General features: G+C 34.4%; 1 protein-coding gene across 1 annotated transcript in view; it reads left to right on the top strand.

The window, feature by feature from the left end:
• The window catches only part of LOC125063377, a 56,583-nt gene that overhangs the window by 12,431 nt on the left and 20,188 nt on the right, over nucleotides 1-23,964 (top strand). Inside the window, exon 2 of the mRNA XM_047669786.1 lies at nucleotides 15,902-16,164. Within this exon, the coding sequence (XP_047525742.1) occupies nucleotides 16,045-16,164 (120 nt within the window). The 5' untranslated portion in view covers nucleotides 15,902-16,044. The remainder of the gene's footprint in view (nucleotides 1-15,901; nucleotides 16,165-23,964) is intronic.

Raw genomic sequence — 23,964 nt, 5'->3', positions numbered from 1 at the left:
ACGCGTGTTGTTAACAGTTAAATTTTTTTTATGGAATTTACTACCACAAGTTTGTTATGGAAGAGGTGGGAACCCTGATCCCGGTATTTTTTACTTAAAAGGGTTCCCAAATCACGTTTTTATTTTTAGTTAGAAAAATTGTGCTTTTTAATCTTTTTATTTATTTTTTTAATTATTCATAAGAAAATTTTTAGACAAATATACAAACATGTTTTCATTATAATATATTATTTGTTTGATACAATGAAACACCTGCACAAACGTCCCCGAAGCACTCTTGGTACAAATAAATAGAAAAATTTACAGACTGTCAACTGTTTTTTTTATATAACCTTCGGCAGAAGGACACTCAAATTTCAAGAAGGCTCTCAAGTGCGATGTAAGCCTTTTAAGGATTGGTACGCCCTTTTCTTGAAGGACCCTAAGTCGAATTCGTTCTGAAATACTACATACTTCAGTTAACTACAAAATTCAAAAATCATTTAATCATATAGGTAACACATTGTACGCTTATGACTCGTCGTAAAGAAATATTTATTAATGCTTCTAATTTTACATTTAGTGCCAGTTCTCAAATTTGTTTGAGCGCTGTCTGTTGAGATTCTAGTTATAATTTGACAGCTTAAACTTATAAATCACATACTTAACAAATCGTGTATCGAATTTGGATCAATGTCTTGCGCAACTGTCGTGATCGATGGAGCCCTGAATGTCTTGGCCTAATTTTCGTGAGCCTTTTAAGGCATAGGCCATGTACGCGAAGGATTTTTGAATTTGGAATGCGCTAGCTTCCGTTCGCTACTTTGTTTGCGGTACGTATATTTCACTTTTGGCTTTTAGTAAAGATTTATTGCCGTATGTCAAAAACTGTGTTAGACATATATTGCACATTGCACTATGGTAATCTTGCTAAGATATTATTGTAGATTGTAATTAAAAGCCTCTTTCCTTAAATTAATTTATTAACAATACTAGCTGTTTCGCGCCCGCTTTGCTGGACGAATTAAAATAAATTTTATGTTTCATTATTTTATTTTTTTTCATATTTTTATTATTCTTCTTTTTAACTTCCCGCTAAGAAAATTGAAATATTTCGAAAATCAAGTTTTTAACAGATGTTGACGTTTAGTGGTTCTAGGAAGCCTCCCCGAATGTTTCCGCGGTGAAGTCCGTATGGATAAATTTTCATAAAAGTAAAACAGCAATAAAAAAATGAAGGAACGTTGGAATTAAAAAAATAAATAGCAATTTCGCATCGAATGGTGGTAGTTTCATGTCGATACGATCAGTGGTTTAAGCGTGAAAGAGCCACAAACGAACACCATTTTCTTTTTATTAACAATATTTACGAAAAAAATGTAGGTAGAAATTGTTTAAGGGCCTCATAGCCAAACGGTCTTTGTATGTGGCCGTGGTGGGTGTGGGGTACTGGGTTCGATTCCCGGTTCGAGAGTTAGTTTTAAATTTATTCTCGGCCTTTGGTAGGGTTGTACGGTACCGGGCGAGTGCTTAAACCGTACATAGTGGGCACGGTTTAGTTTCTGTAGTGTGCAGAGGGCACCTAACTATAGAGATTCTTGTGTAGGTTTAGAACGTAGCAATACGCTCTAGGCCGAGGATGGCAATTACAAGTGGCTAAGTAATTCAACATTCCTTTTTGGTCCCGGTAGAATGCGACAGCGACCCCTGAGCCTCTGTAACGCGGCTTTGTCGGAACTACTCGAGGTGGTTTTAGTGGGTATTGCTTACCCAGTCTCTGAATAGCAGAGATTCTGTCGTGGGTCGAGTCCCACATACCCCTGTTCAGGGGATGCGCAAATGCATTTCCACTTCGGATATAAAAAAAAAAAAAAGGTAGAAATTGTTTATTAAAAGTTAATTGTATATAAGTCTTTCCTCCACCTCCTACCTGATAGATAGTATCGGTGACCCCAGAGCTGGTACTTTCCTCGCTCAACGAATAAGTATCGCAATACAACGAGGAAATGCTGCCAGCTTTAGAGGTACACACCAGGGATTTTTTTTATTTGTTTAAATTTTCTGTTTATTATTACATTGTATTCTAGACAAAGGCGTTTTTATATCTGGCTCCACATTTAAAAAATATAATTACTTAGAACAAAAGTAGCATGCCTAAAGTACAAACTAATTAATTAAGACACTAATTACAATTGACGTCTTTACACACGTGTTTATAACACGTTACATATTAAACTTTAATTGCGATTTGGTGTTTAATTTCCTTTCATTATAAAAAACTGGGAATACCACGACCTTATTGACGCCAAATAGCTAGTACATAGTTGCTTTATTTTTTTTTCCTTTTAAATCCATCTGCAATCAGCCTCATGGCTTTTATCAGATTTTATAAGAATTAATGACAGTTAGGGAACGCAAATCCAATAATTTTTTTTATTCCCACCATATTTCGAAAACTGTCAGACTGCGGCAAGTTTTGCCTGTTTCAGCTGATACACACTGTCCGTCGTTTCCAAGAGGCCCGAAGCTAGGGAGTTGACGTGTTGCTGAAGTCTCATTTTGTATCGCACGGTTGATCTTTTAATGTCTTCATGTATAGTTTTATACCAATCAAAAGTGCTATAATATGTTTGAGCATTTATTATCCATGGTTGGCACGTTCCATGGAGTTAATCTGTGGTGACATCTCGTAAATTACATAGCCTTTCTCAATAATTTTTATTTCGATCTAGTAGTAATAATAATATGTTAATTATAATAAAATAAAAAAAAGTCTGGGCCTCAGATTTCTGTATCTATTGATCATTTGTCAATCTAATAGGTAAGCACGTGATCATTCTCGATTTGATTAAGGCTAGAATGGATGAATATAAAAAAAAATTATAAAAGAAAACTGTTTAATTAAATATTCTTCTTAAACATTGCGGTCTAGTGGCTTCAGCGTGCGACTCTGATCCATGAGGTCATAGGCTCTATCCTTGGCTGTGCACCAATGGTCTTTCTTTCTATGTGTGAATTTAGCATTCGCTCGAACGGTGAAGGAAAACATCGTGAGGAAACCGGATTCCCTTAGACCCAAAAAGTCGAAGGCGTTAATCAGGCACAAGAGGCTGATCACCTACTCGCCTATAAGATTGAAAAATGATCATGAAATGGAATCAGAAATCTGAGGCCCACGCCTAAAAATGTTGTAGCGCCACTGATTTATTTTTTCTCACACGGGATAATATACGTATACACACACACTGATTGTAGTAATTTAAATATCCCTTTATCTCAAAGTAGACACAAAATAACTAATACCAATATTTCCCAAGCAATTTGACCGTTTAACTGTGTTTAATCAACCACATCGATTAGGTGTTGAAAAAAAGCCAAGAAACCAGTCCCGGGCTCTACCTGTGGCTGGCATTCCATACATTTTTGTGTGTAACAGTCCATTTGCACGTGAATGCATTTTGTATGCAATTTTGCATGTATTTTCGTTAGGTATCTACATACATTAAAATTTAATGTATTTAATAATTAAATTAATGGGAGAATATAAATTGTACCGTATGTGTTGCTAACTTTTTGATTGAAAACCGTAACCATGGTAACACTATCTTGATTCATGTTTTATATTAGGGTTTTAAAGTTGGCGATTAAAAACAGTGGCAGAGAGTTTATTGACAGTTCTTCTCTTCCGTTCTACGCCCTTGATTTGAGAACTGGCAGCAAACGTAAAATTAGAAGCATTTTATGTAATAGCAAGTACACGTAAAAGAAATAATTTTATTATTTTATTTATTTCCAAAAAACAAGTCCGAACCGGTGACCCTAAATCGACAAGAATCCATATTTCATAACCAATGATATGATGACACACGAAACAAAAATCGAACACAAGAAATTAATTAGAAAAAAACAAGATTACTAAAAATTAACTAACTACTAGAAGCACTAACAAATAATATAAGGTTTGTCAACGGACAATAAAAAAGGTCCGTTAGCCTATGTAATTCGTTATCTTAAGTTATTATGTGTATAATATAATGGGAACGCGTTTCTTTTATGTATTTATTAAAGTTCACCACACCATATATAATGCTATATTCACAGTATATGTTACAAGCTATCTTATCTAAAATATATGACAATTATTATGGTATACATAAATGTTACAAATAATTTAAATACGTGTATGATTTTGGTTATTTTTAGGCAATACCAGGAAAACAGCGGTTATATATGATATAGGCACTTAACTTTTGTTTTAATTGATTAGCCCCACTACTGAATATATATAGCTATAAATATGGAGTGTTTATTCCGTTATATTCGCGAAAATTTCGAATGAAAGGTGTCTGAAGTGAATGTTGGTTTTTGCAGATGGAATTTGGAAAAATCCGCTGATCTTAAACCTTTTTCCTCGTTACAAAGATTCAGTATCGTAAGCGAAACGGAGAAAGGTGTCCCATCTTGTGCAGTGCAACCTACAATTGCGCAACAATTATTTGTTTATGTCAATAACTTGCATAATCTGGACCGAACTAAAATGTACCAAGCATGTACTTTCGAAAAATTTCCAGTTTAGATCCGCATAGTATCGAGACAGTTGTCATTTTAAATTTGTCTAGCGTTGTATGTATTTGACAAAATGTTTTAGGAAATAAAGTCAGCATGATCATACACAGCACAGTCGTATTCTGCTGAAGGTCTTTTTTTATGGAATAGGAGGCAAACGGGCTCCTGCCTCAGGCAGACATTCAAAGCCAGAGAGCTCGCAAGTGCCTTTTAAGAATCGGTCCGTTCTTTTGAAGGACCCTAAGTCGGATTGCTTCGGAAATACTTCACTGTGCAGCTGGTTCCACATAGTGATTTTACGGGGCAAAAACTACCTTAAGAAAAGCTCAATTGTAGAAAGACGGACGTCAAGGTGATGCGGGTGGAATTTCGTATTCTGACTCGACTTTTTGGATCTAAGGCAAGTCGGTTTCCTCACGATGTTTTCCTTCAACGTTTGAGTAATCGCACAGCCGGGGTTCGAATCTAAGACCTCAGGGATGAGAGTCGCACGATGAAGCCACTAGGCCAATTCCGCTATAAATATTTATATTTAATTTATTCGCGACATAGAGTAGCCTTTTGGCTGAGTTTAATATCACTGTTCGACGAACTTAATGTCCGACTATACGATACCAGACTAAATAAATCATCCAAAGATTAATTATATGATTACAGCTATCACTTGACGAAATACCGTTATTCCACTCTTCAATCGATACCAACCGGTTCCATGAATTGATTAATATTATCTAGAAAGTTTTGGTGAAAAGATTTCATCAGTATTTCACATTTCATTAGTTAAACATTTGAGTGGCGATATATTTTTATATCGACATTGTTAAGAATTGTTGGATGAACATCCGTCAGGAAATTTAAATACTTGTCACATAAACCAGAGACAATCGTTATGTTAGAGAAATAGAAAACTGTTTTTGTATTTAATTAACAATCGATTTGGGCGCCCACTGAGCGCAACATACAAGCTAACACAGCAACAGGTGTGTCAAAGATGAAACTATGTATTCGGGAGGAAAAGAATAGATAAAATAAAGAATACATCATTAAGAAGAACAGAACTTAAATGGGTGAGGCACCTGGCGAGAGGAACAGAAAAGTGGAGCAAGAAAGTACTAAACTGGTGCCCAATAAACGAAATAGAGGAAGACTAAGGAGGTGGATAGACCAAATTAAGAAAACAGCGTGACACAGTGCAGACCGGAATTGCGGTATTTGGAGAGATGATAAAAATATAAATGTATTTGTAGTTAAAATATTATTATTAACAATCGATTTAAGTATCGCAATTCAGCGAAATGCTGCCAGTATTAAAGGTACACTGCTACAGAGACCAATTTTCAAATTTGTTTTAATTCTCTATTTAGGTATGTTAATGTTATTATTTACTATGTTGGTTAAGAATATTGTAAATATATTTATTTTTGTGTTATTTATTAAATATAATTCAACCATTGATTTAAAATATTTATATTATGTTAAGAAATAGACAATTTTTTAAATAAATAATTGAATTATAAAGTTTTACGAGTAAAGATTTTAACACAATTTGTGAAGCAAATAGTATTTATTTCCTGCATTCATTTAAATAATCGTCAACACTATAGGTTTGTATACCTTATAAAGAAAGATTAATGTGGACTGTAAGACCTGGCCATTGTTCCATTAAAATGCAAGCATTATCCTTTCGTAAGCCGGATGTCCATAACGGTGGAAAGAGGGCAAACGCTTATGGGTGCTATTACTAATCGCCCGGGTCCAGGACTGAACGGTAATGTCCGGATAGTAAACCTTTATGTATAGTAACATAGTGTGTTCAAACTTTTAAAGTATTTAGAGATTTTTATCTCAAACAATATTTCCGGAATTCGAACCCAAAATTTAGTACAATTTAATCGCTCGGTCAAGAGGCAGGTTTGGTTAAGTAATATTATTAACATAAAGCTTTTTGTGTGAATTTTTTATCACAAGATATTTGATTAAATTTTCGATCGAATAGGGCCATACGTCCTACCCACATTAATACTACTACTACCCACAAAAATTCGCTAAAGTTTCGGGTTTTAAACTACAATACAATTTATGAAGATATTTGCCATCTTACCAAAGAACAAAGAGATAGAGAGACTTTATTTAGCGGTATTAACAATTTAGCTTTTTCTTTAAAATATTAAATTGTAATTTAATGTTTAATTTCAGTTTTCTTCTATATATATCTATTAATTGACTTTTATTTTCTGTTTCGTAATTTTGTTTATCAATGTACCTAATATTTTTTGACTTTGTATATTGTCTAAGTGTCTTATATAATCTGTATATTGTATATGTGTAGCTGTAAGTTTACTTGTATTTTTTTTTAAATACGGAACATATGGCGGTAGTTTCAATTGATAAATTTTCTTTTTGAATGTAAAATATATTAAGGAATGTAAATACTAACTGGACCAGTAAATTGGGCGCCCAATTACATTGTATGAAAATAGAGTAAGCCTCTCAGGTAGAAACCAATTGGATTATAGGCTCGCGAAGTGGGTGGGCCAAGGACTCACATAATCGGAAGCCAACAAAAACATTAAACTAGATCAGATTCAATATGGTAATAAAACTGTTAATTATATTTATCCCAACAAAAATTTATTGACACTTGCGTTACATTTAAAATTCAGGTAATTTATATATTAATAAGGCAGGAGCGGCCTAACTAACGGCTAGAGCAGTGATTGCTAACATGGGGACAAGCCCCATAGGGGAGCAATTTGATTGTTAAGGGGCAATTCAAACAGGCTCGACGTTTTTTTATTATGTTTTCAAAATTGTATTTAATTATTTACACTTCGTTACATACTTTACATTTATAGAAAAACAAATAACATGATTCTTAAAAAAATATAAGAATGCCACGGGCGGCCTTGTCGCAAACAAGCGATCTCTTCCAGGCAACCCTAGTTAGGAAAAACTAAAAAAATTAATATGATGGGTAAAGTATAAAAATCTCATAACCAAATCTTATGAAAACCAACCTTAATCTAAAAAGCTAATCTCACGGATTCTTGGATGGCGACGCAATGCAAAAGAATAAGAAATACAATACATACATATACATTATACATATTTTCTATTGATTCATTCCTAAAACCTATTCCAATAAAATTCCATTTTAATATTAAAAATTATGTATATTTTAATTTTTTATTAATTATGTAATTAGGTACTAATTATGTATTATAAGAATTTTAGAAAGGCTGAGGTATGGTACAAAAACAGTGGTTAAGACTGAGCTAGAGCTTATAGATAATAAGATCTTTATTAAGTAATTTTTTGGATTTTTATAAAGTCAATATTGGAAGCGCTTGAAATATAACATTAATAAATTTATAGTTATTTGGTGCAAAATTTATAAATTTATTTTTAATCTCAACAATTTAAATATGTACCATTGGAATGTTATGTATTGTCGTGACTGCACCATTGAATTCTCAAGGTGGTCAAACAATATAAATTGACAAGAAATGCCACGATTCCTTCAAGGGTAACGAATAAAAGCTCTTTATAAACTTTGACATTTGACAAAGTTAATCATTTAAGCGAATAATTCGAAATCCTAGGTACCAATAAATGTTATTATGTGCAATTTTAAGTTTTCTCAAAGCACCGTTGGACAGAGAAGGCAAAAGAATAGAAGACAGAAGACTGCCAAATTGGCCTACACGCAGTCCTGATTTAACCCCTATGGATTTTTTCTTATGGGGTTATCTTAAATCTAAAGTCTACGCCAATAAGCCGACTTCTCTGGCGCAATTAAAAGAAAATATCCGTCTCGAAATGGCAGCCATCACTGAGTCCACCTGCCGAGCCGTCATAAGTAATTTTATTGTTCGATTAAATGAGTGCCGCGAACACGCGGGTCTACATTTGGACGGTATTATTTTTAAGAAATAAATTCCCAAAATGTCTACCAATGAATAAACACGTTTTTGATACACGACTTACTTTTTTTTAAATCGATCAACTAAATATGAACTTCCTTTTGAGACACCCTGTATAACCGAGGCGGTTAAATTTAATAATATCAGTTTTAACATTTCTGAACAATAGTTTAGAATGTCAATAATAAAGTTATATGACATTTGACCTTTTATAGACCGTAAGTCATGTGTGACCTATTTGTGCGGTATTTTGTCTTGTAACACGAATAGCTAGAATTTTATCAAGGTGGACGAGATTTATAAACTTGAAACAGTATCTACATTCATAAGAAGTTCTTTATGAGTAATCCTGGTTAGGATATACCAAGCCTCTTGAACGTATACCATCATATCGTGTATATATTATATGTATTTAATATTCTTTACCTACATAGTAATAATAAAAAGAAAATTAAAACAAATTTAAAAAATTGGGTCCCTGTGTACCATTAACGCTGGCAGCATTTCCTCGCTGTATTTATTTATTTATTTATAAAAGCTTGCCAACGCTCGGTACACTGATACATTGATAAAAGAAAAATAAAATACATTTTTTAATTGCACTTACAGGCAAACAGCATAAAAGAAATAATAAAATTATTTAAGCAAAACAATAATATAATTTAAATAAACATTAAACGAAAATCGATCTTAAAGTGTGAGGAGAGCAACTATGGATATCCAGATCCAGCTCATTTAACAGAATGCTCAATCTGGACATCGGTGAATTTTGGCCAAAACGCGTTCTCCGGAAAGGAGGGATAAATGGAATGATGGGAGGTATTGCGATACTTATTTGTTAAGCAAGGAAAGCACCAGCTGTAGGGTCAACTTAAATCTTCCCCACGGCCCAAGAGTCTCCAGAGGGAACAAAATAGAAGTTGGAGGAAGGACTCTTATATATGTGCCGATTATCATTTTCCGCCTGCTCTGCGGAATAATAATATAATATTTTTCGACGTTATCGTAATGGCTGAGTACTATAAGAATGTATGTATTTTGTGTATTTTATTTACCAAATATTTGAAATCAAGCTAATATTCTATTGAAGAGAGAAATTTCATTAGTGTCTATCTACTAATCAGGATATAGGGCAACTGTTTTAAAATAGTAAACTCATTTAGGATGCTGTTTATATTTGTATATTTAATCGAATCGCATTAATACAACGATTTATCTCTTTGTTAAAATTATTAATTTTATAAGTACATAGTAGTGTATTCGAAAAAGTCATTTATCTTGCCCCTTATCTCGACCTCCCGTAAGATATGCTTTAGTAATCGCAACCCCCAGTGGTTAAGTCCGCAAAAAGTATCTGTCAAATTTAAAGGACAAATAGCCATAGATTTATAGACTATTGAGGTCTGTCATTGGAATGTCGTTTTTGTGTTGAATTTTTTCTGTCAATTATGCACGCAGGTATTACGACTGTGTCGGATTTTATTCCGGAACTCATGTGAGATGTTGGTTTTTCCTATTTACATATATTATAGTACATTTTTATCACGTGTATTGTTGGAATAGTGTCTTTTACCTGTCAAACCTGAGGTCGTATGTTTGATTCACAGCGTTGCACTAATATTTAGTTGCGCGTTTAATACTTGATCATACAGTGAAGGTAAACGTCATGAGGAACAGAACGAGCACGAGGCATATAACACTGATTACGTACTTGTCTAAAAATATATTAAAAAGGGATTTAAACTAAGAACACAAATCATAAGAAAAGAGCGTACTAATTGTTAAAAGGCCGGCGACCTCACTGGCTTCATGGACGGACTATATAACTTAACACACATAATTCCGTTTGCCCCCTGTTCTATAAAAAAAAACATAGAGTTCTAACGCTACTGGATTGTTTTATTATAACCTCCAAATCACATATGGGTATATGAGACCCGACTCCACACAGACGCGGGCTATAAATAACAGCTACAGGCCCTGGGGGTCACTTTCGCAATTCACCGGTTCCTTAGATAGTTAAAATTAAAAAAAAACAGCTTATAAGGCTGGATAAATCTACATTAAACACGCTTAAATCCGCCTAAATATATATATGAAATGCGCATATTAATGTGAACAGGTTATATTTAAATGTACATCAATAGCGCGGAAATTGGCTGCCGATTTTTTTCAACTGACCTCAGAATTCGGTCGTTCAACTTTTTGCAGATCACGTACTTGAGAAGATTTACACGGTTGAATTGTAATATTGAGTTTAGAGAAAAACATGATTTTGAATTGGTACAGTTTATTGAAAGCTAAAGGCGGTGCTATTCACCTATCTTTTTAATGAGGTTAATGAGGTTTTAATGAGGTTGTTGAGCTTGACGCGGGGCCTGTGGGGCTGGGTCTACACTCAAAGCCCTCTGCTATTCAGAGGGGTAGTGAGACACCACCTTCTGTTTCACCTCAGCCCTCCACATGCCATTAAGATGAACCCTCGAGGTTCACCAAGGCATTCTATGGAGTGCGATTCACATATGGTCTGTAGCGACCGATAACCTTTCTGATATGTTTGTATGTAATTGCTTTGTAATTTGGTATATTTTTACGTATTTCTTTCTGCGAGAACAAAACATTTAATCCGCAGACATTATTATTATTCAAGCTTTATTAATGAATCCATACAAAAATTGGTTAGTTAACATGTCTTAATATGAGATTAAAGTAAAAATTTAAGTTAGTTTTTTTGTGGTCTAGTTCTGTATAGCCCCTTTTAGGCTAAAAGTCTCCTTTATACTCCATTTCTCTTTTTAAGTCGATTTTTTGAAATTCATTGTTCAGATCTGATAGTCTTGTTGGATGCAAGAGATCTTACGTTGAAAGTGCGTAATTTTAATTGTTGTTCTTCGTTTTTCATATGTAATGGTTTGTGGTCGCTCTCTCCAAGGGGAACAGCCGGATTGTTTTCTTTAGTTGCTAGATTCTCCAGGCCCTTACGTTGAACTTGCTCCACATACATATAAATAAAAGCGTATACAACGATTATCTGACTTGGAGACGGAGATGCGAAATTACCAAGAAAAATATCATTAAACTTACATTAACTCAACTAAACTCTAGTTTTTACTATTAATGGTTTTTTAAATAAAACTCGACAGGCATTTTAATTGGTACTTTTGTTTTACGACTTCTCGGTAATTGCTTAACGAACCTAGTATTATAGTAAAATGCAATTCTAATAGTTCTGTGTGTTATAAGGTAATGTAAATAAATAAAAAATAAGAACTATAATAAAAATGTAAATAAATAATAAAATAGGAATTATTAAAATTACAAGTGGTTAAGTCTTTTTATAACAAGAAATTGATTACGAAGATCGACTGTACTCGCAAGTGATTAGCTTTGTGTCCAACGGGGAATCGAAAAACACCCAGTTGAACCATGTACATATGTTTTTAACCAAAAAAACCTCGAAGAAGGAAGTTCATAATTATTATCATCCTTTCAGTAAATGTTCTTTATATAGCTTGATCAGAATTGGGCAATCCATCCATTGCCAGTTAGTGATGCCAAGTGTTCTTTGCATGTCTTTCTTCTAAGATCACAGAAAGGCTTGAAGTAATAGCAAACTATACAGCAAAGTTTTTGCTCGTGGTGTATTAATCTTTGTTATTTATTTTTATTATTAATTACTTAAAGATGTCATGTGGAACATGGTGTAATGGTTGTAGTTCCTTACAAACGTGTAAAACAAAAAACTTGGCGATTAAAAAGAGTGGTGGAGAGTTTATTGCCAGTTCTTCTCGTGCGCCTTCTACGCCCTTTATTTTAGAACTGGCAGTATGTAAAATTAGAAGCATTCAATATGTATTTTTTATTGACGTTCATAAGTGTACATACCTTAATGAATAAGTGATTTTGAATTTGAATTATGGCTTATAGCAAAGCGTTTTTGTACCATGCCCCATTTAAGCCTTTCTATAATTATCATTGTAACACATAATTTTTAATATTAAAAAATTTAATTGAATAAGAATGGAATTACTAGGAAATAATTAACGAAACACAGTAAGTAAACGTCGGGTCTATATATATAGGTACGTACTATGTATTTTATAGCCACGAACAATAAATAAGTTTTACGTTTCCCTTATCGTTATCTAGATTATTTTCATACAGTATGCAGTTAAAACAGTCTAAACTAGACTGGAAGAACATGAAAAGTAAAATAACACGCCACCGTCGTACGTTGTTATTGTATTAGACCTACCAAAAACCTCAATAGATCGGAGATAAGCTGTTGTAAAGACTGTGAAATAGAACTTGAAACCTGAAAAAGAGTCACTGAAATTTGATATCTATAAAAACTATTTTTACAGTAGACACAGAATTTTGTCTGTCTCCATGTCTTGGAAGAAAATGAGGGAATGTTTTTTGCGGTACTCAATATTTCGTTAAAGGTACCGTTTGAATGATTTTATCACAATTTTGAGTGGTAATGCGTGTTTGGTTGCCATTAATCTATGCTGCGTGCTGTTCTAACCGATTGGCTTCGGTCTTTGACACGCCTCGCTAGTTGCCTCAAGATGAACAACTTTGAAAGTACGTTATTAGGTACTTACAACTTGTGAATTATAGACGTAATAAATAACTAAATTCTTGCATTAACTGCCTATGAATATAAAAAGCCGGCAACGCACTTGCGAGCCCTCTGGCTATGTGAGTGTCTATGGGTGCGGTATCACTTAACATCAGGTGAACCCGTTTGCCCCAGTTACATTAAAAAACATATGTTATTAAAAACTATTACCTTTTTTTCGTGTTTACTTTTCTCCTGTAAGACAAGAACCTTGGCTTATACAGTAAGAGATACAGATGCTTTAGCTTGTAAAGTATTACAATACCCAACGAAAGAAATATTAATTCTTGTGCTTCATGATACATTCCACCCGTATCACTTCGACTTCCGTCGTTCCACAAGGTTTTTAAGGCAGTTTTTGCCGCGCACCAACACTATGTGGAACCAGCTGCCCACTGAAGTATATCCGAACCAATTCGACTTAAGGTCCATCAAGAAAAGAGCGGTCCAATTCTTAAAGGCCGGCAATGTACTGGCGAGCCCTCTGGTATTGAGAGTGTCCATCACTTAAAATCAGATGAGCTTCCTACCCGTTTGGGTGTTCTATAAAAAAAACAATGATGTCTAAAAATCATATAACATTTTTACGAATAAGTGTTACACTGTTCTGAATTCACACAATAAAAATTAAATAAGTATGAGACCGTGTTATCTCTGGCATCCTTCATAAGAAGTTATGAAAGTTAATTAACATCCTGTTCACGTAACTTATAAAAACCGGACACTCGGTCAATGTGTTCACGCACTTCGCATTTCCTCCGTCTCCTGCTAATAGATTCAATAGCTTTGCGTGTTTCGTTTTTCCTGAATGAAAAGTGGGATGTATATACAAGCGTTCCGATACGGAAACGCCAGTAACGTGTTAGGTTTTTGACAGGGTGGTCATCTTGGGCCGCTACTCTTCATTGTATACGAGTTTGATGTATGATAAACAGTGTATCTATCGGTAGACATTTTGGATAGTTACGTGACAGGTATTGCTGATTTTAAAGTTTACTAATAAAAATTACACAATACTCTTAATAGGGTACGTAAATGAGACAGAGTAAGAAATGCTTGATACGTTTGTGCTCATCGTATAATGGTGTTAATATATTGTGTCTTTTATTTAAAATAAAACTAGACCTTTTGACAAGTCGTTTTCTTTATTGCTACATAACTATGTATTTAGTGTAAATTTGCTGATGCTTGACGGACCAATTCAACTTCATCAAAATAAAGAGTCCCCTCGTGAGTTGTGTGCTGCGATATTGCGGACTGCTTCTGAGGAATTTGCATGGATCTGGTTAGCGCTGCGCTATCTTCTCTTGTTATTTCCACACACATATATATTTATAAGTTCTGATTGTCCTCCTTGTAACATTTATGTTTGAGAGCAAAAATACTATACATAAATGGCAGTACCTAGTGGAGTTATAACTTTAAGTACATTACCGACCCACTTAACAATCGTACGTGAATTGTATGGCTTCGTTGATTTAATTGTTGCAACCGTAGTTTCTCATGCCTTATTGTTTCACGACCACAAGGACATCCAATAGTTATGTGTACCTTTTTTGTAACAGTTACTTAATGCAATGTGAACGCATCTGTTAATATGTTGTTGGCACATAAACTTCAGTGGTCATCGTCCCAGCGTTACGGACCAGCTTCGTATCGATTGCATAACTGTTGTTGTTATCGGATCGCTACAAGTCTACATTCTTCCTTATTGCGTAAACAATAAGGTTTAGGATATAATATTATTTCGACACGGTCTATATGAAATGACTCATGCTCGTGGGTAAATATCTCGAATCCAGTTGTAATTCGAACCTGGCATTTACGGTAAAACACTATACGACCACCAAGGTATGGAACGTGCGTTTTCAATTTTATTGATATTGTAGAACATTTCCAGATGTACGACCTACATAACTGAGATAAGCGTAGATCTACTTTATTGATAACACGGAAATTAAATGTATTATTTTGAGCAGTTTTGGCCTAGTGGCTTCTCACAAGCCAAGGCCTGACTCACATCCCTGAGGTCGTAGGTTCGCATGCGCATGCGCATTTAACATTCGCTCCAACGGCAAAGGAAAACATCGAGAATACGGGCTTGCCTTAGACTCAAAAAGTCGTCCTGTCTATTAGATTGACAAATGATCATGAAATGTTGTATTATTGCATAGATTTTTGTAGTATTTGTTATAAATTTGCTTGTGTCAACCAAATTTATTCTCGTCTTATCTGACAGAACAAGGAAATTCATTGTTAGATATGATGATACAATTTTATATGCGACTTAAAAATTCACATGCATTGCACTCACTGCCAGAAGGCCCGCGAGTGCAATGCCTTTTAAGAATTGGTACGGTCTTTTCTTGAACGACCCTAAGTCGAATTGTCTTGGTTCCACATAGTGGTAATGCAGCAATTGCCTTAAAAAACGCTCAGTAGAACGAACAATACGACGATATCATGTTATTTTATTTCTAAACCTTGATCCATCGAATTAAAGTCTTGCAACGTATAGTATGAATATAATCACAATCATATCGATCTAAACTTAATGGATTTGATCGGCATATCTGAACGTTGATGGCTTTATCTTAATTGATATATCCCTGACGCGTTTCAAAATACTTCACACCTTTCATTCGATAAGTGAAATGAAATCTCGTGTTGACGAAACTTTATCCAAAATAAGGTTAAAGAAAGTTCAGCGATAAATTAACCACTCTTCAAAGATGCCGGTTCGTTGATATTCGGAATCATCAAATATTTGTATGTGTACCGTCGATTAACAATACAATATTTGTTACAGGATTACGGCGTTGGAGTTTCTGAGTAATTCAAAACTGCTGTCACTTACGCAGCGTCCACCTGGAAGTCGGAGTCAGTCACGTGTGTGATGTGCTGGCAACACCACGCAGTACTGAACATAGATGTCACCTGATTACCGGGAGGATGAAGTTTTCAACTGGATCGAGTTCCAGCAGCCTCGCCAGCGATTCGCTGTCGAGGAAGTCAACGCTTTGCATCTATACTGATCTGGATGCGCTTGCGCACCCACCGCCTATGGAGAGGGTAAGATCATGTTTTTATAAGTATTCAATCGTGTGAAGGGGTTAGATTGCTAGCACTTGCAATTAGCATTGTATATGGGCGGATGGGGTTGGGCGGGAAGTTGACATCTGGGGAGCCTTTTGCCAGCTTTCCCCTTGTCCTATATAAATAGAATACTTCTTGATAAGTGTGAGCTTTTGTAGAGGGGTTGTCGGTGTCAAGTTTTGTAGATATAAGTTCTTTAAGATATATATAATTGTATGTCATCCTACTTCCGACAAATTATTCACATATCAAAATGAATGTTTACTATTAATTATAATAAGTACTCGGATATCCTATTGAAGGAGGTCAAATTACATAAGTTGTATACGCGCTTACATTTAGTAATAAATTCATAGAAACTTTAATACTGAGATTTACTTTAGAGAAAAGGCAATATATTTCGTCGATTTTATTAATCAAAAGTTAGGTTTATCAGATTTCATCGCAATACGCTGGGAAGATAATTACTTATTACCCCTAAAATATATACAAATTAAAATCCTCTTTTTTATCCAAACTATACAATGACACAAAAAAATACATAACCAAATACACACAATCATAAGATTTAACTTCAATTCCACATAGCCGGCATAACACTAACTATGTATATACATCTACCTAAAATCACAACCGAACACCGTCACCAAAATTTTACATATATGTATGTTTTTAATGAGAATAAACTTTAAACCTACCTTATATTCTCAAATCCAAAACATTGCCGTAGTCTTTTCTTTTCTATACGATTGGCAATTTTGCACTGTAAAAAATATACGACTCGTAATAGTTACGACCGATTTGGGATACAGAATTCCTACGTTAGTGGAAAATTGAAGTTGAATTTTTTACTAAATTAATTAACGATAATAAGAACGATAGAACGATGTGTCAATTTCTCTCACAATTAATTTTAGAATAAATTAAACTAGTTGAAGAACAGAATGTCTTCCCATGTAAGTAGTGTTATTGGACACTTTATGTTAAATATCCTTTTTAGTAAAAGAGGTTAGATTTATATTACTTATTAGTAAGTTAGATAGCTAGATCGTAATGTTACATTGTATTTGCAGAGACAATTTATAAACATTTTGAAGTAATTCTTTAAGGGCATTTTTTAACAAATTGTCAGCCTAAAATAAATGCCACCTCCGGGTTAAAGAGAAAGCATGTCAACTGTTCTCCAGTTGGTGCATTGCAAGATTAATTTATTATATCGTCTATATATAGGCATCATATCTCGCAGACTACTGGTGGAGGAAGGCATGAGGCAGGAAAGGCCTTTGCGATACGATGCAAGAATATAAATACTTAAATTATTAGTTATTCTTCAATTTACAAAAAGCTTATTTATTAACTGATTTCAATAACAAATACTAGTTGTTTTAAAGTATTTAATCTTCGCTCTTATCTATTTTTTTATTATTGCTTTGAAAAAAACAGAAAACAAAAAAACTACTAAGTGGTTTTGGTGAATGGTTACATCACAGTACAAATTTCTTTAAATTCCTTATAAGGTTAAAAAAAATACAATCGACACAAATACGAAACAAAGCATTACAACAAAGCAAAACACATATTTATACATTACTCGCTGATCCGGCAAACGTTGTTTTGCCATGTATATTGTTTCTAGAAATATTTTTTAGTTCAGTAAAAATAACTATCTACTATAATAAAAAATAGGGGTTGATCGTAGAGGGGTGAAAATTAAGGGTTGTATGTATTTTTTTTATGCTGTATCATAAAAAATAAAAACAAATGTTGTCTAAAAAATCAAAAAAAGATTGAGGGATTCGCAGACCTAACCGATATGCACACAAAAATTCACTAAAATCAGTCGAGCCTTTTCGGAGAAGTTTAATTACGAACACCGTGACACGAGTTTTTTATAAATTAGATACATGATATAACAACTATCTTATTTTAACTAAGTAATCACATTTGGTTGGAAAAAAATAGCTTTCCAATGCAATTTTCGGGTGTGATTTTGAGGTCTAAGGCGCAGAACAATATTTCAACAAACATCTGTAAAACTAGTTACATATTTATACTATTAAAAAAACTAAAAGCAGTTTTTACTCGCGTAAATATATGAGCAAATAATTATGAATGAACACGTATTTGCAAACAATTTGCTGAGTCGCAAATATTAAACAAACATGTTTGTATTACGTTGTTCAATTCACAGTTTTCATTTCTTTTGTCAATATTGTATTTGCATTTATTGTGTTTGAATATCGGTGACCTCTATGTTATATACCTTCGATCAGCTGACTCGGATTAACAAACACAAAACTTGATAAAAGATTTTTTCTTACAAATTACTAAGATATATGAATAGATTTGTAATACAAGAGCTCTTTAATTCAAGGATTCTTAAGTGTTATAGAATTATTTTAATTTACTATAGATAATCTCGAGCAAGTCAAGGTCTATATAATCATTGTTGCTTCATAATAATGGCCCGATCTTCACTTAAAAGTACCAATTATATATTTGTGGTTCTATCATTGATTGGCTTTAACTGGCTTCAGAAATGTTAAGAGGTTCACACCATTAGACCAAGACACTCGCAACACCAGGAGTGGCAAGTGGGTTGTCGGGCTTTAAGGTACGCTACGCCAGACGCCAAAGTGGAAAAGATGTTTCTTTTTATTTGGATGCATAAGATTAAAAGAATTTAATTGTCAGGCTTTATATATTTTAAAAAATGAACTTAAATATGAACTGTAAATTTGATACGAAAAGTCTCGAAAGAAAAGTGGATTCCCCGGACGATTCTATTAAGATTCATAGGTATTCTTCATCGGTAATTTCATTCCCGGGTTTCAGTTCATTACAATATGACAATCAGATCTTTGATAATCGCCCCTTGTTAGCCATACGTGATTCGGCTTCATTCCGACACATCAAGGCCATTGTCTCAACGTACGTGATGATACGGGATTGCACTTTCACAACGATGTGTACAAATATCATTCATTGATCTTTAATATGCAAATTCAACTCATTGTCTTAGAGAAATTATTCACGCCCACCTAACATTCTTTAAGATTGTTTTCTATGATGTGTCTTAGAATTTAAACTGGAACTACGAATCAAACCATCAAAAAGTGTGATCTAAAAGGTGTTCAAGTTACAGTTGGACTCGGACACTAGAATATCTTCTTCTCTTTGTGCCTACTGGAGGTTGGCTGTCTCCTGAAGCGTATCCTGTGCCAGATGCAGCAACTCTTTCGCAGTCGCAATACCTGTCAGATGCCATGATTTTGTATACTTAACAAATTAAACTACCATTACCGCGAGCCTCCGGAATTGAGAGTGTCCATGGGCGGCGGTATCACTTAACATTTGCCGTTACCGTTTACCGTTTGCCCCCTGTTCTATATAACAAAAACATTTATATTACGTAGAAAACAATACATATACAAAAACAATTCAAATTAATATCATATTGAATGAATAGTATCAAAATAATAATTGTCTTGTGTTAGCTATACACGATCCATTGTTTTTATAAGATCCCGCTTGGGACATCCAGAAATTTCGATTGCAGTAGGTCACCTTTACTTATTGGAATTCGGATATAGCGTGACACTTTTGTTGAAAGTATTTTTGAAATGAGAAATCACCGGTACGGAAATGGAATCAATCAATTCTTTTTATTTATTAGCGAAATTTAAATGTCGTATACGTAAACTTTGAAAGAACAGAAAGAGAGAGAAAGAAAATAACTCCTGTATGTATATTCGAAAGTTAAAATTAGCCACTGTAGTGTAAAAGTAATTTAAAGTGGAATTTAAATTACTGTGTTAAGTAATTAGTATATTTCGATATTTTTTTATAGTAAGCATTCCAAAGACGTGAGTCAAAATTAAAATGTTTTAACTTCGTATTTCCATGCCTATAAAAGATACCTTACTTTACTTAGGGTCCTTCAAGAAAGGAGCGCACCAATTCTTAAAAGGCATTCTGAGTGTCCATGGAAATCGCCTAACATCAGACGAACAATCTTGCCCGTTTGCCCGCTGTTCAATAAAAAAATCGATTACTACAGTTTTATCTAGATAGCTAATCTGATAAAACTGAGATTTTTATTACGAAACAGATGAAACGTCCATTTCTTTCACTTTTCCCAAAAATAATTATATATAATGCTATCTGCATGACACGAGTTTTTAAAAGGTTTTCGATAAACGCGATACATTCCTTAAATGGTTCTTAAATCATTATCACTCTCACCTTTAAGAATTTCACATGATTTTTTTTCCACTAAACATTCCTTCATCACCTGTTCTTCTTGCTTATCAGAGTATAACATGGTACAACAAACCAGTTACGTTTAACATATAATACTTTCTGATTCACAACCTAAAACATGTCAATGACAGAGCAGTGTTCTGTGTTGGCCTAGTGGCTTCAGAGTGCGACTCTCATCCCTGAAGTTGTAGGTTCGACGATCCCCTTGCAACAATGGCCTTTCTTCTATGCATTTAACATTCGCTCGAACGTCGTGAAGGAAAAAATCGTGAGGAAACGGGTTTGCCTTACACCCAAAAAGTAGACGGCGTGTGTCATGCACATAAGGCTGATTACCTACTTGCCTATTAGATTGACAAATGATCATGTAACAGATTCAGAAATCTGAGGCTCAGAACTAAAAAGGTTGTATCGCCACTGATTTAGTTTTAGTCATTGGTTTAATGCAGACAAAATATACAAAGAAAGTATATCTAACATGCTAAGATTGCACTTCGATAAGAGGCAAGCCAATTAAAAAAAAGCCTACTCAAAGGCCGACAGCGCACCCTGTAATAGGCTAGGCTAACTTGCCTTTTATGGCAGTTTAATATTAAAATAACAGCAAACTGTTTAAAATCGGTTAAAATCTATTATTAACATTATCAATGTTATCAGTGAGTGTTTGTTTCACCTTCAAATGTTCTAGATTATTTTTATAGCAAATCTAGATTTGAAAAAAAAAGTATTTAGTGATTTTATAGACCGCTAATTTTGATTAAAAGTAATTACGGATTTAAACATACATTCATACATCCCGTCTGACCTGTGTATGTGACCACTTTGTCCTTTGTGACAGGTACTTTTATTAAATCATCACATCTTAATCTATCTACGAAGAACAATTATGTAACGAATAAATATATGATGACGACGACCTCATTTACAAAACATCGTTTAAATTTTGCCATTATTAATTCAAGGCGATTTGATGATTAGTTTAATGAGACCGTCGCGTGATCGTCCTTGATCTGCGCGTGCGCAAATGCACGATTCTTTTCTAAACAGTTACATCATCTGTGATTCTTCGATTCCTCAAATGTCTGACCATTTTTAATGTCGTGTGCAATGGCATTTTAGTTTTGATTAGTTTTTAATAATCCAAAATAAATTGTATATAGTTTATTAGTATTTATTTATTTATTGCTTGCCAACGATCGGCACACTGATACATCGGTACAAGAAAATTAATATACAGTTTTTAATGTGACAATCAAACTTAAGCAAAACCTACACGAAAAGATAAAAAAAACTAAACGAAAATCGATTTCAAAGAGTGTGAGGGAAAGAACTGGCCTATTCTCAGCCATTCTTTCGACAAGTGATTTGTTTTACAACATGCGTGTAAGCAACTACGAGCTAAAAGGTCAAGAATATTCTTGTTAGCATTATCAAAGCTTTCATCTAAGTGATCTTTATGATCTTAACAAGCTTTCATATCAACTAGCGATGTCCACGACATCGCCTATACGAAAATCTAATATATAAAATTCCCGTGTCGCGGTGTTTGTGTTTAAACTCCTCCGAAACGGCTTGACCGATTCTCATAAAATTTTGTGTGCTTATTGGGTATGTCTGAGAATCTGACAACATCTATTTTTCATCCCCCTAAATGTTAAGGGTAGTCCACCCCCAAAATATTTATTTTTTATTTTTAGATATTTTTTCTGTTTTTATAATACAGCATTAAAAAATACATACAACCCCTAACTTCCACCCCTCTACGACCAACCCCTATTTTTTTATAATAAATGATATACATGGCAAAACGACGTTTGCCCGGTCAGCTAGTATATTATATCGGTGAGTTTTGGCCATACCGCGTTCTTCTGAAAGGGACAAATGCGATGATCCCATCCGCCTTTAAATACCTACGCAAACGATATATCAATTAATTTTCTACGATTCTCCAATGACAATATCTTCTAGTGTTCTTTCCATACAGACTAACACTTGAACCAAATACAATTACTTTTCCTCAGTGTATTCGTTATTCAGTGAAGCACGTGTCTGCCCTTTGCACTAACGTTTAGCCCCTATACAATAGTCGAAGCAATTAGTTCCACATGTGGGTAGGAAAATGTCTTTGTAAAGGACATTCACCTTGCCATTTGTTGAGATATACAAATAGTTTATTTTTTTATTACGTTTTCCATGTAATTCCCCGACTATGTAGTCGTCGGAGGTGTTAAAAAGCTTAAATAAATGGTATTGGTTACCCGAATGTTTACTTTCTATTACTATTTCTACTACTACCTATTTCTTTTGACAACCCCCTGCATGACCCCATGACATGATCATAATATGTAAATATACAAATAGTTACGATGAGACAATCTTCAAATGTTTTATAAAGAAATCGTTTGTAAATGAACTTAGTATTTGCAATTGTAGAACCAATTTTATGAAATAATTTTGCTGAGTTAGACTCGCAGTGTAGTCTAAAAGAACATGGATTTGATGTAAAAGAAGTCCTTACGAGAGGAATATCGTCAGTTCTACTACTTGTTTATTATGCTCACATTTAACAATTCTCAATATTCGCAGTTGAAGAAAGTATCTTCTTCGCCAACATTTGAAGTCCGGGATTTCCTACTTTATATAAATTGAAATGTTTATCAGCACTGTCAACGGTTTTTTTTAATTCTTTTAGTGTATGTTTAACAGTGCAGCATTTCCTCGCCGTATTGCGATACTTATTCGTTGAGTGAGAAGGGCACCAGCTCTGGGGTCACCGATACTATCTGCCAGGCTCCAACTTAAATCTTTAATTTGCTGTGCACTTGAACCTCACGGCCTAAGAGTCTCTACTCCAAAGGGAACAAAATAAATTACATCGTTATTATTGCACGTGTTCACGTTGTGTGGACAGCGTAAGGTTTCTTTAGGAAGCACCACTTAGCCGATCCTATTACACATGGAAACGAATACCCCAACACTTCTAGACGTATATGTAAAAGGGTAGACAGTCTCTCAAATAACTATTCAATAAATGTCCATAATAATAAGATCACTTGTGTATGTGGTCGTAAAATATCTGGTAATTTTATGTGGCTTTAGCTGTGATGTGATGATGACCACGAGAAAGAGTCTCACGGTTTTATAATGGCTGAAAATTCTTTTTTGTTAATTTCTAATAATTGAAGGGTTGTGCGATTATATGCTGTAGGCAATGTTTTAAATGAGGTGCGCTTACGCAGGCCCACGTCATGAATGTCGAGCTTGGCGTGGAGACTGTGGGGCTGGGTCTACTTCTGCTATTCAGAGGGGTAGCGAGATCCCACCCACTAAAAACACCTCAGCCCTTCACACGCCCTTCGGGCCTTCGGGGGTTTTCCAGGCATTCTACTCAAGGGAACCGGTCTTATATCAGACATAGAGAGCTCAATCACGGCCTGCGGTTCCGGGCCACTCGAGTAAGACCCTATCCATCCATCCAGAGTTAACTCCATCCATCGTATGGGTTAAATCCCA

The sequence above is a fragment of the Pieris napi genome, chromosome 3 (genome assembly GCF_905475465.1).
Source record: "Pieris napi chromosome 3, ilPieNapi1.2, whole genome shotgun sequence".
NCBI lineage: Eukaryota > Metazoa > Arthropoda > Insecta > Lepidoptera > Pieridae > Pieris > Pieris napi.
This window is presented reverse-complemented; position numbering and strand designations above follow the sequence as displayed.